The 19,385-nt window shown below is 34.5% G+C and overlaps 1 protein-coding gene across 4 annotated transcripts in view; it reads left to right on the forward strand.

Annotated features, from left to right (window-relative positions):
- Positions 1 to 19,385, forward strand: part of CAMSAP2 (calmodulin regulated spectrin associated protein family member 2) — a 79,448-nt gene that overhangs the window by 34,502 nt on the left and 25,561 nt on the right. For 2 of the 4 annotated variants that reach the window (XM_030455180.1, XM_030455181.1), the window contains exons 3-7: positions 5,495 to 5,656; positions 6,355 to 6,438; positions 10,979 to 11,011; positions 14,824 to 14,965; positions 17,968 to 18,107. In XM_030455180.1, the coding sequence (XP_030311040.1) occupies positions 5,495 to 5,656; positions 6,355 to 6,438; positions 10,979 to 11,011; positions 14,824 to 14,965; positions 17,968 to 18,107 (561 nt within the window). The remainder of the gene's footprint in view (positions 1 to 5,494; positions 5,657 to 6,354; positions 6,439 to 10,978; positions 11,012 to 14,823; positions 14,966 to 17,967; positions 18,108 to 19,385) is intronic. The other 2 variants (XM_030455182.1, XM_030455183.1) reach the window with 1 other exon arrangement.

Below are 19,385 nucleotides of genomic sequence, written 5' to 3' on the forward strand. Positions count from 1 at the left end.
GTGTAGTAGGGGGAAAAAAATTGTAGTAGGTACTATGAAACCTTAAAATATGACAAAATAAAAATGATGTGATGAGCACTGTTTGCTGATTATTGATTCCTGTGCATGTCGTGCAAGCATTTTGTTTTGCTTTGACCTGTAGCAGGGCAAGGTCTCATTTGGTTAGTGATTCAGAAAGAACATGGGTATCTGTGTTAAGTATTTAATTAGGAATGAGTTAATAGATCAAATTATTAAGTTCTCTAACAAGCATAATGAGGAAACCTTTGGTGGATGAAGGGCTATCAAAATGCTTAACTCAGCAAGCATCTATACTTACTATATTCTTTTAGAAGCAAATTACATTTCTTGTGTCAGATGTGTATAGTCAGTAAACAATGGTATTTTAGAGATATTCATATAATTGAATACTAACTAAGAAGTTAACCAAATGCAGAAGGTAATAATATATACTGAAAGTATAAAACCATTCCCTTTACCATACAGAACCTGCTAGGATGCATTTAATGTGATTCAGTAATGCCTGTTCTTGCTTAACAAGCATCTTATCAGAGTCAAGCACTTGTTCTTCATGAAAATGCAATATGGAGGTAATGCAACTTGATCATTCCGTTTCAGGACAGGAATAACTAGACAATTCAAGGTTGTTTTAGAATTAGGCCTAAGAGCATATTAATGGGAATTTCAATTTAAGAAATGTTACATAGTTAGCATTAACAGATCAGTTACTTTTAGGAATACACCAGTCACTATATTTGTAATCTTAGTGCTTACTTGTGTGTACTGTCTTAAGAGTAAGTTTCATCAAGGCCATGGACTTGACTCTGTACTTAACTGAAGTAACTAACACAATTTACTGCTTTTTATTTACTGTGAGCAATATCTGGATCCAAAACCTCTGTTTTCAGCCTGTAGAAACAGTTTGTTACATGTATAGCTAATATGAAAGTGTTATAAATATTATCCCAGCTAATTGTAGGGAGTTTATTTCTCTATTCTTTGCTCAAATGCTGGTTCTAGTGTAGGCAAAATCTTTAGGCAGTTTAGATAGAAATATGTGTGGTTATTGTACAAGTGAGAAGTGTGAGTGTGAAGACTTTTTTTTTTTTTATGTATGATTAAACTCCTTGACAGAATTATTGCCAAAAAATCTTGAAGCATGATCAATTTCCATACAAAGAGAAATACATATTTCTTCTTACAAAAGCCATATTCTGTCAAAGACCAAATCTCCAAAACATAGTAAAACTATTCTTTGAATAAAAGACTCAAGGAAAGTGTGATTGATTTATTTTAGCATGAGGATGACAATTATCCTCTGTGTTCTTCCTGTCTTTCTGTCCCTCTCTTCAAGCACCATAGTGAGAAATGGTTTTGTCTGTGATTTTCTATAGGGGAAGTCCAAAAGAGAACTATTGTCTTGAATGTTGTTTAATGAAATATGGGAAATGTCTTTAGAAGCTAGGTAATAATGTAAGAGCTATCTGTAATAAGCGCACAGTATCATATACACCTTTTTCTTAGTACACTTTTTAATGACGTTGTTTGTGACTTGGAGGTAGAGCAAACTCCATAATCAAAGGTAAGGCAGACAGAGAAAGCGTTAGCAGTCATGCTCAAAATAATTTTTCTTTTAAAGTTCAATAAGCTTCTTACTGTACAATACAGCAGTATAAAATAAAGCTGTGGAACCTACATTAGAGTATATCTGTGTATTGCTTCCTCAGTTGTTCACTGCTGCCGTGTTGAATTTTGAAATTTTAAAAAAGATATTTTTATAATGGTTTTGTACGCTATTCTGTTGTTTGATATGCTGCTCATTTTTTAATTATTATTTTAGTTATTTTTTAAATCATGCATCCTTATTTCAAGTACACTTTGCTGTAGTTTTGGATGTGAGAGGAATGTGGTGGCATGAAATCCTGCCTTGGATTTTTTTATGCTTCGTGTCAGGATGCTAACATCTTGCAGGAAATAGCATCGTTTATACTACCATCTTAGTACCAGTCATCAACAGTTCCTGAGAAGTTCCTTCAGGCATTGTGTTATGGGCTTTATCCAGAGGAAGAAGATAGTGCTGAGCAGCTGGTCCTAGTTTCTGCCCATCTCATAATAGTATTTTCCCTCTCGGAATGTATTTCTTCCTCTGATAGGAAAGTTTAAATCCTTGTGGCATCATTTGGGATAATTGCAGATCCAACTAGTAAGAGTTACCTCTCCCTCTTGCTTTTTTAGCTGGACTTAAAATATGCTGTTCAGTGAGATGTACAAAAATGGACCTTTCTTTAAGAACTTCAGCAGTTATGCTGGTAAATCCATGTTATTTGGAGCAGTAGGATACTATTTTTGTAGTGCAGTTTTTAATTTAGTCTTATTGAGCATAGTGAATGAGAAGATGTAAAAGAATGCAGCTTGTCTTGACTCTTTTCAGAGTGAGTGGAAGAAACCCAGTAATTCTGTATGTGGAATAAGTAGGTTTCTCTTTGTTTCTCTTGCTCCTTTTTTTAAAAAAAAACCCAAGCAGCTATTTTACATATGCTGCGTTATGTACTTATTTGGTTGTTTGCAATTTTCTGGGGAAAAAGCCCATAGATGTTATTAGTTGTAAATATTTTTATTTGTAAAGAAATTATTATAAAAGAAAGATTTTTGCTAACTGGGAAAAATAGCATTTGACCCATTCTTTTTATTATTTGTTTAAAAAAATCTCCTTTTGAGCATCCTGCCTGGATTATAAAGAAAATAATTTGGAGTAATTTTTGAGACTCAGAAAATGCTTGTATTTGATAACTTATGTAAGATAAGGACATGTAACATGGATCCAGTCAGTGTGGGTAAAATTTTATTACACTTTGTTTTGATAATATGGAGTATTATGTAAGGTCATTCCTTTCATAGTTCCCTCCGTTTGCTTAAATAGCTTGCAGTTCATTGATGATTTGCTAGAAACATTGAAAATGGCACTCAGCCAGCTAGCTGTAAATAATTTTTTAATTGCATTTACACTGTGTTGAGCTTATCAGTAGCTCCAGCAACAGTGGCTTTCTCTACACTGGCCAGGCACTTCATGGGCACACTCAGGTGTTGCAGAGAAACTGGTGACCCAGCATAGGACTTGAAGGCTTCTGGTTTCCCTCTAAGGAGAGTCACCAGTGATTGCTTTTCTTGCAGATTGGTCTTAGAGCAGCCGGTGAGCTAGTCATGGATCACCAGCTTGGGAAGAAGATTCTGTTTCCAAACCTGCTTGGAGCTACCTTGGTTGTCAGACCTCAAGTGGAAATGTGTCCACCCCTGAGGCAGGGGGTGAAACGCTCCTTTTGAGCAGGCAGCAGTCTGGGCAGTTCTGGATCAGCACAGATGACTCTTTGGCACATCTCTGGTGGTAGCACTCCATGAGAGTGCTGGAAAACATTTTTGGTGCACTACTTCCTTTTAAAAAGCAAATCCAGCATTTTCTTGCTATTTTAATATCTTAGTTTTCTGGAGAGGTTGTGGAAATGGCACAAGGTTTTAACCCAGGTGCCATTCAGATTTGGCAACAGAGGTACAGGGAAGGCAAGACTATTAGAGCCATTAACCCTGCACACTGTAGACAATCCAAGTCTTCACTTCTTCCTTCTGTTTTGTTCTTGCTAAATTGCCCTTCCGCAATCTGAGTTGGAATCCCCTTCAGAACTGCATGTATTTGTATGGCTGACTGAGCCTCTGCAATCCCTCACAAGGTTTTGGGACTTTACAGGAGTAATCTATCTGAACTGCTTTACACTGCATTTCTGGGACAACAAATGAATGACTCTTGTGTCTATGTGTAGAATTGCCAGATTTCACATTGGAGTGCAGGTTCCTCAAGAGGCTGGTCATAGGCAATAAACTCTTCTTTGTAAATATTTTGGGTGGCAAGAATTCAGATCCTGAGCTCTTTCCTTCAGTGGCACCCTAGAGCTTGATCACTAGTTGCTGATGAAAGGTGTGTAGATAAACTGGTAAGGCAGAGGACTATGGTGTAGAGTTCAGTTTAATTAAGTCTGTCAAACGTGGCATGAGTGAAGAGATGCTGGTTCCTAGCCAAGCTGCATTACTTGTTCTGTTTATTGTGTGGATGGAGTGTGTGGCAGACAGAAAGCTCTGAGGTCACATCCAGGGTCCAACTAGAATAGGCTCATCCCAGGAAGGCTGACTGTCAGGAACAGTTTTGTTAGTGTCTTCAGTAGATTAAGTGAGGCCAGTTTGCCTTTTTCTGTCAAACAAAACACCTGCATTTTAAAAAAAGGGCATGTGCTGCTGCCTGCTTCTGAGGCCAGCATCATCACTTTGGTGATGCAAACAGTATGGACAGCACAAACTCTGGATCTGTTAATCTTTTTCCTTCTGGGAATTCTGGAATAAATCATGTGCCTGTACTACCTTAACTATAATAATTGGGATATTGCTGTGTGACTCATTCTTCATTGTTGTTGCCATGGCTGTTATAGCTACCTTGTGAGATGTTTATATGAATATTCTTTATAGTGTTGAAGTCTTGGTGTTAACAAGTGTTTGGGGTCTGCATTGTGAGCTGTGATTAAAGGCCATGTTTTAAAACGTACTGTCTTTGGGAACTGTTCTGGGTCACTGGAAATGTTGCTTAATACTTAAAAGCTTTTGTTGTTACTATGAAGCAGAGGCAAATCTGTTTAGCTTTGGGCACTGCCACTTCAAAGGGCCATAATTTTCTTATACAATTAGAAGAATCTAGTGTAAGTCCTGGTTGTTTTCTTCTTTGATTACTGTTGGTTTGGGGGTTTGTTTGTTAGTTTTAATGATTACAAATGATGAAATGACCATTGTCTTTCAATACATAGCACCACCAGGAGAAACATACCTCCTCTTCTAACTGAAGCTGTTTTATTTATCAACATATGCTTATTTTAAAGGTGGTTGTGCATGTGTATAAAATAGTTTACTGAAAGAACAGTATTTTCTATCATGTTGGGTTTTTTTGCTTAAGATGTAATTATGTCTTCTTTCTGGATTCTGACTTTAAAAATAGATAGACTTCTACATCATTAACGAAGCATTTTCATTATGATGAAGATTTTTTACCAACCAATCTCAGCTTTTATTTCCAGTACAACTAACATTGATCAGACACGGGTTTTGTTCTAACAAGGGTTTGAAATTTAAAAGATTTCTATCTCAGTTAGAAGTGATGTAATGTTTGAATCATTAAAATTACTTATTCTTTCCATTTCCAGTTCTTTATTTTGGTGTTAATTTTTTTTACAGAGGTTACTTTTATTTACATTAGCCTTTTTTTCAAAGGGTTCTTAGCATTGCATTCTCAGATCTGTTGTGTATGTTCATCTTCATTTGTCTTTCAGAAACTTACAACCAGACAGAAAACTTTGAGCATTTATAGTTTTGGCCCTTGCATGTATGTGGCTCTGTTCAGAAACTATATATAAATGACTTTCAGATTTACAAACTACTTAGGTATTGCTGCTTCTCTTTGTAGGGTGCTCACTTGGCCATGATTGATACTCTCATGATGGCATATACTGTAGAGATGGTCAGCGTTGAGAAGGTGATTGCATGCACTCAGCAGTATTCATCCTTCTTCCAAGCTACAGATGTACCTTATGACATTGAGGATGCTGTCATGTACTGGATAAACAAGGTATGAGTACTGAAAAAGCAAGTTGTGATTTTTATTTTTTTAAAATATGATTTGATTAGAGATGAGTGGGTAGGATATGTATGTAGGTAGATATATTAAGACTGTCTGATACAGACTGTTCCTTCATCTTCTGTGTATGGATAGTAAAATGCAAAGTTTGTAGAAATAAGTTTTAACACGTTTACTAAGTTTTAAAATGTTACATGGAACAAATAAATGGGAATTCTAAATAAAATTCTAAAACATACATCACTTATGACATGTTAGTGCAGTCACTCTCATGTTCAGATGTTGTGACAGCTGGTCCAGGGTCTTTTTTTTACTCTTTTAGAGATATTATTTTAGTGTGTACCTTACTATGATTTGAAACCAAGGTATTCTGTTTGTATTTCAACACACATTGCTTGAAGTTATGACGTCTGCCTTCAGTGGATAACTAAATCAAGTAACAAGGATACACTGTTAATCAGACATAATAAGGAACAAGTTAGTTTGTACAACATAAAGCTGACAGGTATGTGTCCCCAGTCTGCATCTGAAACTGACATTTACTGATAAAGCTTCACAACTATAGTCTGAAATATTTGTTTAATCTTTTCAGTTAATCAGTGGTATTGATTCATAGAATTGTTGAAAACTTAAAATTTCTATGACTTGTTTCTTAGAACAAAACACTGAATAAACTATTTTGTCACTAGGTAAATGAGCATTTGAAAGACATAATGGAACAGGAACAAAAACTAAAAGAGCATCACAGTGCAGAATCTGCTGGAGGTCAAAAGGTAGGTGTAGAAGTTAAAATATTTTATACAAGAATAAGCATTTATCTGTAAACAAAAACCAATATGCATGCAGTATGTATAAGTAAATACACATTTACAGGCATTGAAATTTTAACTGCTTGTTAAAAAAAAAAGCAAACTTTCAGTATTGAGTCAATCTGTTACTAGTTTTATAATTTCAATAAAAATATCCATTTAAATGTGACATTAAGAGTTGCACAGTTGTGCTTTTTGACAAAGGAGGAAACATTGGTTGTGTTCCTAAGGAATTTATAAAGTTTAATTAATACTTTCTAATTAATGAAAACTGTAGTCAGATCTGATATGAAAAAGACCCCCACATTTTTGTTCATGATTTTTAACGTTTTCTTGTGTATTGTATGTATCTCAAAAAAGAAATCTGTGTGTGGCATCATGGGAATCAGTGCTCTGGCTATGATCCAAAATATTTCATGATTACAGGGTTTTATGTATAAGACCAGACTTAGATTTGATGCCCTTTCCTAACAGGTTTTTTTCCCTTTTTTTTGTGGAACTCAAGTTGTGTTCCACCCATCAAAATAGATCAGGATAGCACAGAGTTCCTGACTCTCTAAAAGTACTTGCTTCAGAATGAGATCATTAATAGGATGATGATAGAATTATTATTGGGGAATTTATAAAGAGTTTGGACTCTTTGGTATTATCCCTGTACTTTTGAATGCAGAACAGATTTCCCAGCTAGTGCAAGGCTATAATCATAGAGGTGTCTCTGGTCTATTTTCATGTAAGCTGCTGGGTTTTTTTTCTTGCTACTCTGAAGGAGTTGCAGATTACCTGAGTAGGTTGGAAGTTCAGGTTCAAAAAGAATGAGTGCAATGAATGTTCTTGGATTTGTTGTTTCTTTTTAAGCATAAGGAATGGTGAAGGCTAATTAGTAAGCATGTAACTCAGCAAAAGAAAATGTAACTTTTTACAGTAGTGGTGTGACCCTGATGCCTCCATCATGATATGGAAAATTGGATCTGTGTTCAATAGTGATAATGGCATAGAAATCTGGAGAATAAATTTTCCTGTCTCTGTTTTCAACTCCCAACTGCTGCTTCTATTTGTATTTTAAATCTTAGCATGGAAGGGAACTGGAATGTTTCACTATGCCTCTTTTCTCTTTTCCACCATGCTTTTTCAGGTTGGTGGTCTGTTTTGTAATTTAGGTTCTCCTTATTACCAACACAGTAAGCAGTTCAGAAGGTGATTATTCCAGTCTAAAATTTAATAAACTTAGCAATTTCCTTTCTAATATAGCCAAACACCATCAGATATTTAAGCTTCAGATGTTTTAAGGAGTGGTCAGGTTTTGAACCTGGACTAAATATAAATTAAGAATGCTTCTTCTGATGACGTAGAGAGATGGCCAAACAAACATGGGAAGAAGAGATCATTCTAGTCATTAAGAAAAGGTTTTCTTAGGTTTTAAGTTGTGCCAAAAAGCAGTGAAATTATGTTCCTAAAAGGTAAAACAAAGTTAATGAGCAGATTTTTTTATTACTTCATAATTTCCTACTGTGATAAATTAATAAATTTATCAGTTTTGAGAAACAGTTTGATCATAATCCTCAAACATACCAGATTAATACCTTTCTATCTTGTTAAAAATCTGCAGTGAACCTTTTTGCAGTAAATTGTAAATATCTACTTTTTAAAAAAATTGCAAGCATAATATACATGGATTAATAAATGATACAACTAAGATATACGTATTTTCTGTTTCTGGATAGATAAAAACAGTATTAACAGATCGTGAGATTGCTTTTGTTTTCTTTCACTGTCTTGTGCTGCTAGCTTCTTGCAGAAGATAAGAAAGGAAAGGAGTATGTATGGTTTTTAGTTCCAGGTAGCCTTCTGTGGATCTCGATCAGCCGGTGATTTGTGGTAACCTCATCTTTTTCTGGTAGAGTCTCTGCATCTTTTTTCAGAATTAGGATTTAGGACAGCTTTGTTTTTCAGGCTTCCATTGAATAATACATACATTGAATAATAAATGTACAGTTGCACTGGTTAAACTACTGATTTTCAATGTGGTTGAAGCTTTTTTCAAAACCTATAATTTTTCCATGTGATTTTGTGACTGTCTTAGTACATATAAGCTAAATCAATGAGAGAAACAAATATAAGAGCATTCATCTAAAGACCTGAATTCTTTAAACATTTTTGGTTTGGTTTAGTTTTAAATCAGTTTAAACAATGCAACTTCTTGTGTGAAGGTAAAACACTAACTCCATATTTCCACTTTCAATTGAATGTGTCATAAATTCATGCTGCTAGCAAAAGCTAACCTGCAAAGAAGAGAAGTTTGTAGCAGGATCAGCTTCTTGATCCAATTAATGCAATTAATCCATAGCTGCATGAACACAAATGATGGTGCAAGGAAAACAACAGAACCAAGTATTTAATAACGGGCATGACAACCATTTTTGGCACTATAGGTAGGATTTACACCAAGTGATATTTATCATAGTTATGATCAAAGTTTAGGATTAAACAAAGTCCTTGAAAAACTGTAAGCCCTCATCCTGAGGGACTGGATTGTTTCATTTTTTGTGGGTTGTTTTTTTTGTGGGTTTTCGTTTTGTTTTGTTTTTGTGGGTTTTGTTTTGTTTAAAGATTGGGAGATGTCAGTCAGAATTCTCTGCTCAATGTGTTTTTCAGTGGCTGATTTTTAATAAGTTCTAGGGGGAAAAGTTTAGTCCTGTTTTTAGAGTTCAGCAGCCCCTGAATTCCCATTACAATGTTCAAGAGATTTGAGTTTTCCTTTATTTTCTTTAAGTGTCTTTGCAAAGTGTGTATTTATAAATCTTATAATCTGTTTGAATTTAAACTTTCAGTTTTTCAGACTCTTGAAGCATATTCATTGTCATCTCAACCACAGTTTCAGCCAAGTGGTTGAAATATGTATTGGATTGTTAGTTCAGTTAGAGTCTTTGGAAATGAGACACAATGGTCTGTTTTTTTCCAAAGAGTAGTTCTTTGGCCTATCAATTAATAGGTATTGATGGACCTTTTGAGTCCACATCTGAAATATACTTCACCTTGATAAATCAAAGAATGTTGCCATCAGTGTTAAGTAGAATTATAGGCTCTCAAGGTCTGATCTCAGTCCCTCTGATCTTTGTATCTGAAAAGTAATCAGGTTTAGAATTCCTGACAGCAATTGAAAATAAGATGATTTGTTTTCAAGATCATCTACTTTTCCATACATTGACTATATTTCAGTGGGATGAAGAGAAACAAAACCCTATCGTGGTTTGGTTGGGTGTTACTGAAATGTCTAGAGCCACACATGAACGTGCATCTCCTAGTTCATCTCTTCTAAGTGGCTTTGGGATTCTCTACTGTAACAGTCCAGTTAAATGGAGGAGAAGAGTCATGTAACTAATGCACACCCTTCTGTGTACAATACTTTTTTCATATAAAAGCTTTGTTTCATTGCTGCAGTTATTTTAAGTTCAGTATTTTAAGTTCAGAAGTTCAGTATCTTAAAAACAATGTAAAATAATCAGCTTCCATACAGTTTTTTCCATAGTAGTTTTAAAATTACTATTTCACCTTTTTAAGAATATATTTCTCTTCATTTAAAATAAAGTTCTTCCCTGCACCTTGGTGATTGGTTTGACTTTTTATTTTTGTAATTTCTACAATGAAACCAATGGACTTTTGAGGTTTTCTATGTGTATTTATAAGACTGCTATACAATATTTTTTTTTTAATAGTAGAAGTATTATGCCAGACTAGTCTGTAGAGTTACAGAAAAACTCACTGACATTACTGTGCTTTAAACTAAGCTTTTAGCTCAAATTTCATATTTGTAAAACTTTTTGGTTTTGTATTTTTTTGATCACATATAAGTTTAGAATTGTATGTGTCTGTCCTGATAATTACTCTGCCAGTAGCCAAAACACAATCTACATTTCAGGTCATTGCACAGCATGCAGCTGATGCTAATATGATTTGCCACTTCAAAATTATAACTGCCTGTACCTCTTGGTTTTATGAAAACTATCATATGATTGTTTTAAAATATAGTTAAATGTTATAAACATAACTGTTTGGCTTGAAGAAACTAATTCAAATTTCACTGCAGTTAGTGGTACTGTATTTACAGTGTGTGATACCTGTTTTCATTGCTTTAGCTTCCCTGCTTCCCCATATGTGCTGCTGGAGTTCATTTTGATACTTGTGATATCATGAGTTCAAGTCTCAAATGAATTCTTCAGTAGGATTGCATATGTAGGTTACAATTAGATGTGTGGAAACATGAAATAAAACTGCATTGATCTGTTTGTGTGGGAAAATTAAAATGTTGATCTACAAAGACTGCAGACATTTCTTTAGTGTTATTTCATCTAACTAGTTCAAAATGCAGAGGTTACAGTGCACTAATGCTTACCATTAAATGTTAAAGAAACTTGTTTTGTAAAAGTGATTTATGAAATCTGATAAATTATTCCTTTTTTTCTTTGCTTTTCGCTTTTATTCTTTTTTCCTACTGCTTCCTCTGAAGTCTCCTACCAAATGGTTTTGGAAACTGGTTCCTGTAAGTTTGCCCAACTGCTTCACTTTGATTAAATAGCTTATTTTGGGAATGGCTTTGTCCATGTCATGCCGACCTAATCATTCATTTCATTCAGCTCTGCAAAGGTGTGCATTATACAGCAGCTTATTTTATAAGGTAATCTCTGAAAAATAAGTCTAAGATATGATGCTGGATAAGGGATTACATCTCAAACAGTCAGGTTCTCTATGGGTTTGTATAAGGCAACGTTACCTGTAATTAACCAATGTCAAATTATCAGATATTTTGCAAGCTACTTTTTCATAAGCATTCAGTAAACACATCCTTTTTTATTCTGTCTCTCTTTTAAAAAGAGGCCTGCAGAAATACTTTTATTTTATAGATGCTACCTGGAGTCTGATGTTTTCTTAATTAACAATATGCAATCATTATACCTATTTGTCTAGAATTCCCTGATTTTTCAGCTGATTTAAGACTGCTGTTAATCTTTACCACACAAAGTAACCCACAGCAATTCTACTTTTAGTGAGACTACGATTTCACTAAAAGCAATAACAAGTAATTGTTGAGTTATGCAATGATAATAAAGTTTGTTTTCTCCAAGCAGTATCACCTTGGAATTATCATTCCTTTCCTCTATCATGTAGTAATGCATTCTTGAAATGCATTCAGACTTTTCCTAGCCAAACCTGTTGTAAAATAAAGAAAAGAGTCTGCTGTTTAGGTACATGCAGAATCTTAGATGTCTGGTCTGAATTCCAAAGAACTAATTCTGATCTATATTTGATCTAAGGTTTACTGAATAACTGGTCTAGCAGTCCCTCTGATAATCGTTGTCATAACTAATAAAAGATTGTTCAGACATTGGAAAGAGAATTTAAAATAACAAGGGAATTGCGTGTAAACAAGACAAGAAATAATTTGGTGTCTAGAAAACCCGTTTAAAAGTACTGTCTTCAGCAGGCTACTTAATATTAAAATTCAGAATAGTTTACTATTGTCTGTAGTGCTTATCTGTTACAGTTGTAACACACCCAAATCCACTGTTCTTTACAGTATGGTTCTTTAATTTTGTTTTGGAATTAAGATAGCATAATTAAATGGAGGCAATAGTTTAAAAAAAAAAAAAAAAGGCTTTAAGGGGAACTGATGTTTTTGCCTAAGGTATTAGTTTACTAATGATTCTTTTCCATTGCATAAAAATTGTATTACAATATAAAATATTCAGTCTACTGAAAAGCTAACTCAAATTTGCCTGCCAGTTGCCCATAAACAACTTGAATTGGTGCTGTTAAGTATGAGCTTGTTAGTTCAGTAGAGATACATTTGCAAGGAAGGGCTACTGGTATAGTAGGAAGGCAGTGTCTCAAGCAGCTCTAACAGTTCAACCTGTATTCTGGTCTCTTCCCTTTATGTACAGCAAGTGTTTCATAGTGAGAGAGATTCCTGAGCATACAGGCAGCTGAAAACCTCCTCTGAGAGGTAATTTTTTAACATGTTATTGAGTATAGGTTAAATACATGCAAGCTTTCATTTTAATAATTGTCAGAATACACATGAGCACTCACGACAGAGTGGCTGGTGTGCTGTTTGTTCATCTTTAGCTAACCTTTTGTATTTGCAAGTGTCTCAACTATACCTAGACTTGTTTAAGTGGAAGGAGCTCAAAGAAGTTAAATCAGGTTTGTTCAGAAACAAGGTGCCTGTATTAACATTTATGTTTAAATAGGCACTGGAGATCTACAATAAGTGTAGAGGTTCATCTTTTGCAATTCTGCATCCATACTCAGTAGCAAACATTGCAGCTGATGGGAAGAGTTTCTTCAAATGAAAGTTTATTACAAATGTAGTGGAATTACCACATCTTGTTTTTCAGTGCAATTTCTTTTATATTTTCAAGCAAATTAAAACATGGTACCTGTTAATGTCCTAATGAACCTAGCATATCAGGTTATGTAAGTTTATTCTTCCTGAATATGCCTGGCATACTCTCCAGAGTAAACTAAGCCCTCTTTCTAGGTCTGCTTTAATGATATGACACAGTTTCCAGGATCTGCGGATACTGTTCATAAGACCAGCAAAAGCATCATTAAAGAGACAGTAGACTTTTTCACAAGATTTACTGTGCAAGACTGCTTTATTATGAATTGTAATATTTCATAGGCTTAATTTCAGTAGAATTAATTTTATTCAATAGAATGAAAAAGAACAAACTTTCACTGCAGGTATAATTGGCCTATTAAGTTTGAAATAGTAGAGTATTAATAACATGGGGAAAATAATATTAATTATGCATGAAACACTAACATGATTTTGTTAGTGGATATTTCCCATAACATGTAAAAAAAGCATTTTCATTTTATACAACATACTTGGCACATAAATACTGGTACATTTCAAGTATGAAATCAAGATTTGCATGAGGTTGTTTGGTTTTATTTTAATATTGATTGGTCAAAAGTGTAAGTTCTCTGGGCCAAATACAAACCCTTTAGTTTTTTAGAACTGATAGGTCTGCTGTTGCTGGATTAGACTTGTACATTTCAGGCCATTTAGAGGGCACTGACAGTCACTAAAGATAATCCCATGTGATGCTTGACAGAAATCAGTGACAACAAGTACAGCCCTCAGGGTTAGTCTGTGGTTCCACAGCCTTTTTTTCCAGCAGAGCTGGCTTAAACCATTCACACTCCACCCATAACCCCTCCAGACCTGCTCAGTCATTCACTGCAGAAACAACGGAGAAGAGAGATGCTGTATTTGGATCAGTGGTTTTACCATGTAGTCCCATCAGCAATTGCTCCAGCACAGCCAAAAGATGGGGAGAGTAGGAGATGGAAGCTCTTGACTCCAGCTTTGCTGGAAAGACTTAACATCCATGAAGACTTCTCAGAGTCCCAGCAGGGAGGCTTCCTGTTTAGTGTGCATAGATGAGTGAAAACAGCATAAAATTACCTCAGTAATGCCTTCAATGTCATAAGTAGTTCTGTGGAATGAATAGAAAAGTACTTCAGTACTATTTGAAAAATAATTCTTAGTACAAAATATTAAAAAATTAATATCTAGATCACTTCCTTCAACCTCAGTTTGTTTTTCCAGGAAGAATAGAAAATAAACAAATGGCAAATACTGTTTTTTAAGGAAACCTCTCTCTCCCCCCTCCCCCCAAAAAATCCCATGAAAAATACATTCACTGCAGATAAACATTGTCTTGGTATTCTGAGCTAGCTATCTCTGTATGCAACAAATACAGCTATTTCTTTATCAAGCAAATTTTGTTTTTCACAATTTTTCCTTTTATAATTGAGTGGCACATGTAGTGGCACATGCTGGTATTAAAAATAGAATTGATCAAACAGATTCCCTTTTTTATCAATTTGTCATAAATTCAATTTTATGAATGAAATTTTGGGCAAGATTCTTGGGTGTGGTAACTTCACAGAGTCAGTGAACTGAAGTTGCACCAGCTAAGGATTTGTCTAATTGTGTTTACACACAAATAATTTCCGACTGTATAATCATGAATGTTGAATGTTTATTAAGGTATATGATGTTATTTAATTCCCCATGATATACAGAAATCATAAAAAACGGGTAGCTTTGAAGGAAAGGCACAGTACTAGCATTATGGGTTCCTTTCCTCTTAGATATTATTCATGTCAGCCAAAATGAGGTATAACATGAAAAGTTTTAGGAAAATTTAATACAGAATATCCCACTGTTTATCAAGTACTGCTTTTTCACTAATGGAGTGTAAAATCTACAGTATGAATCTGTTTCTTCATATGTTTCACAGCCTTTTTCTCTCTGAATTTCTTCATTGTGTATTGTAGGCTCGTTACAGAAAGGAGCAAACATTTCTTAAGCAGCTGCCCTGCATTCCATTGGTGGAGAACCTGCTGAAGGATGGTACAGATGGTTGTGCTCTAGCAGCATTGATCCACTTCTACTGTCCAGATATTGTTAAACTGGAGGGTATGTTTCATGTGTCTCTCAGCTTGTAAAAATACATCCATAAAAAGTTTAAACATGTTTGATAACTCTGAGGGAATATGCTTCAGTATGATACTCAAGAGGCATAAGAACCAAGGTGTCCAACCATATTGTGCTTAATCTTATGTTCTGATGTTAATATGGACTTACTAAGATCAGAGATCTGACTGGGGCAGCATATTTGCCTGTACACTATGAAACTTGAAACTATCTGAAAAACTCTTATTCCTGAAGCTGCGTGAGTGCTTTCTTGTGGGTCTGAGCAGTTATAGTTCTAAAACATGGAAGAGGTTAGTCAAACTCTGCATAGCTGCACTCCATGGCTTTTATTTCACATCATGGTTATCTCTATAATTTATAAACAAAAATACATAGTCTAGAATGTATTGGTCTAATGCTCTTCAATAATCATGGGTGTCTATGATGATAAGCAGCTTCATCCGGCTTTTTGCTCTGTGGCCTGGTTAAAGTCATGTCTTCCCTTTGGCAACTGAGAGCCTCATGAAGCTGTAAAATGAATTGGCAGCTGACACCCATCATTTTCTGCCTGTGTTCTTTCCATGATACCTTTGATGTCGTGGGAATATGTACACAGAACCATCCTGAGAAATCTAGGAATATGAACAAGGACTTGCTAAGAACTTAAGGACAAACTTGCTAAGGACTAAAATCTGTAATTCATGTACACAACCACTTACTGTATAGGAAGCTTCCAGCACACTAGGCGTTTGAAGATGAAAGGCACCATTCCTCTTCAACTTGTGAATTTTGAAAAGTACAAATTTTCATGTACATAAATGTTGCAGCCAATTATATGTACTATTGTATTTGATTAGGGGAGAGATTAATGCTTCAGTAGCAGTGAATGGGGGTAACTCCTAGTTCCTTCTTAGTGTTTTAGCATGGCTGAAAATACTGACAGCCCAAAAAATCTTGTACACCTTGTCTGACCACATATATACTTACCAGCAGATTCCTCCAGCATCTGAGGATGCTGTCTTTAAATAAGACAAAGCACGTGTTACCTTTGAAACTGTAGTTTTAATATTCTTGTCAGGTGTCCTGGCATCATCTTTCCTGGAGATACACAGATGTGTGAGTCATTGTCTCAAGTAAATTCAAAGGTACTCTAAAGCAACTAGAAGCACTTTCAAAAGACTTTGCCCATCTTTGCTGTGTTTAAATAATAATATTTTTGATGCATGTGCAATTTCACTGAGTTTTGATTGTATATTGGAACTAAGGTAACAAAAATGGATATGCAAAAATGCTGTAAAATTAATTTAAAAAAAAAATAAATCTGAGTTTTCCATAGTCTTGGTTGTATTAAGATTCACTTAACTTTCAAATCTAGGTTTCCTGTAAGGAATACAGGAGTAGAAAGGACTCACTATGTCAGTGAGCCAAGAAATTGGTTATTGTGTGAAATTATATAGTCCTTTTCATTGATTTATCTCATTCCATCTTAAAAATGTCTAACTCTTTAAAATCTGTACTCTTCTTACCAGCTGCTGCAGGGGCCCTTTTTTTACATGGTTTTAAATCTTATTCTATTTTTCTACCTGAATGTGCTTATATCCTGTCAATGTGTCTATTCATACAGCACTGCCCTTTGGCTCCAATATATTCTTTTAATCTTACGTCTGCTCTTTTGATATATTTTATTTCTTTTGCCCAGGCTAGTGAATTAAGCCCCTTCTGAAGTGGATTTACCATTCTTGCTATTATATGCAATAATCTTCCTCTGTGACTAGTCTGATTTTGGTTCATCTTTCCTGAATATGGATGGTTGTAATTGTACACAGAGATCCAGACTGGCATCTCCTTACTGCTTTGTACAGTGCTTCTGGGTCACCACTGGAAATTATTTTTCTCATCTATTTTAGCATTATGTTTGCTTTTTTCCTAGCTGTGTGAAGCTCATAAGCTCATGTGTTAGGTAACACATGATAATTTTCTGCTCTATCTTACTTTCAACCAGTAGATCACATTAGAATTTTATTCTAAAATTCATTACTTCACATTTTGCATTACTAAATCCCATTTTGGTCAGTTTAGTCAAAATTTTTTTTCCATGATAATCATCTGCGAGGCTGGGTTGATGGAGTGATGGAATATTTTGAAAAAAATCTTTGTTTGAAGAAACCTAAGCTGTTTAAAACTTATGTGGAGCTCTGTCATACACATGCATGCTCTGAAATGAGATTTCTTTTTATTCTATTCACTCTTTTCTTTTGCAAGAAATTTTTTCCTAAGAAGTTTTTATTGCTACTTAATTTTCCAAGAAGCAGTCATAAAAAGAGAAAAGTAGGTAAATTGGACATGAATAGTTTTCAGAGAATACTGTATAGCTACAATAGTCTGTTCACTGTTAGTACTTGTCTCTAAATAGCACTTTCAGAAAGTGCAAATTCATACATCAGAGGCTTCAGATCCTTGTAAAATCTCTTATTGAGCATCAAAGTCCCCAAAAGCAAATACATAAGAATGAATTGATGCTGAGGGGTTTTTTTGGGGGGAAGATTGGGGTTTTATTAGCATTGCACAAAAAGGTACTCTCAGGTCACTCTGCAAAGACAAAGAACTAATATGTGTGGGAAACTTTGTGGAAAAGCAAACATTTCTTTCTACCATTGGTGTATAGAAAATGTCCTTTTAAAAATGTATATTAGCAGTTAAATGCAGTTTTTCATTACATGGAAATAACAGGAGTTAGAGCCTAATTTCTGTTTTCACAAAAGGCAAATCAGAAAAGAATAAAGTTGTCAGTAGTGAAAAAACAACACCAGTGTTTAGAAAAATGCCTAAATATATGAAACTGCAAAGGTCAAATGTAGAATCAACATTTCTTAAGTTTCTGAAATAGAAAAATATAATCAAGACTGAAATTACCCAGAAATTGCTCCAAAATCCAGCAAAGCAACAAGCAATTTTAAAAAAATGTTTAGCTATATCTAATCTTTGTTTCTGTTCTTCCTTTTTAGATATTTGTTTGAAAGAGACAATGTCTTTGGCTGACAGCCTGTATAATCTACAATTGATTCAGGAATTTTGTCAAGAATACCTTAACCAGTGTTGCCATTTCAGTCTTGAGGATATGCTCTATGCAGCTTCTTCAATAAAGGTAAAATATATAAACGTGTGCAGCACCCATAGGACTGTTTTGTTGATGATCTATTTAGTATTTTTTGGTCTGCTGCTAGATGAAAATACATGGTGCATCTCTTGTTGCCTCTTAATATGCAACTTGTATGTTTCATCTTACTGGTCAGCTACAGTATGAATCAGTGATAATTCTGTTAAAATGTAGTAATCTACATTATTTTAAATTTGTTAAGGCTTTTAACAGAAGGAAAAAATATTGAAGATTTGTTTACGGAATTATTACCTCACTGATTTCTGCGTACAGAGTCATGTAATGGTTTTTAATCTTAAAGCTTTTTCACTTTTATAAAACTGTCAACTTTCTGAGTTAAATTAATTGAAAAACCTAATGGTTTAATGCTCAGAATACAATCAGAAGTATAGTTCCAACAAATACAGTTGTTTGAATAAGCGATTTTCAGTCACGAGATTTTGCTCTTTTGGAAAGAGGAAAAAAACGTTTTGCTTATTCTATCACTTTTTTTAAGCCTGTGTGGAATGAACAGGAGTAATCAAATTATTTCTTGCCTAATTGTAACTTCCATTTTTCATTCTTGTGTTTCTTTAAGGCTTTCTTCTATATAAAATGCTCTTAATTTGCTTAAGATTCTTGTGGTCTGCCTTCAGGGAGTGAAATAATATTTTTATGGAATCAGCATATCCCTTGCAGATGGAATGTAATTGTTTTTTAAATACCTGGGTCATTTCTCTGCTTTTATGATCTTTATAACAATCTCACAAGCCTGAGTCACAGGGGTAGAGCTTGAATACAGATTTGTTGCCTTTTGCCTTCAGTAATCAGCTGCCAGAGTAAGGGCAGTAGAACCAGACCCTGTAAATCTAGAATACTTAAGTTGTTGCTGTTGTATTTTGTGTATACAAAGTTGTGTAATGGCTGCTTTCAATTAGCATTTGCTGTTTATAAATTTCAGCTATAATCATCTACCTACATGTATGTAAAAAGGCTGCTGCATTGTAGTATTTCTTGTCTGTAGTTGGTCTTTTTTTTTTTTCTCCTATGTTCTGGATGTAATATGGATGTAATAAACCATATTCAATGATATTGAGTAGGACTGCACGACATTTTCATTGTTTTTCTCTTCTAACTGATGTGGAATAAATGGAATTCCTTATTCTTTTATTTCATCCATTACAATAATACGAATTTTTATCTAAGTAGTTTGTATTCTTAAATTAATATGCACTATGAAGCTCCCTTTTTAACAAAGTAACTGTAGTAAATGTTTTGTCAATATCC

Source organism: Calypte anna, chromosome 8, assembly GCF_003957555.1.
Source record: "Calypte anna isolate BGI_N300 chromosome 8, bCalAnn1_v1.p, whole genome shotgun sequence".
Classification (NCBI taxonomy): Eukaryota; Metazoa; Chordata; class Aves; order Apodiformes; family Trochilidae; genus Calypte; species Calypte anna.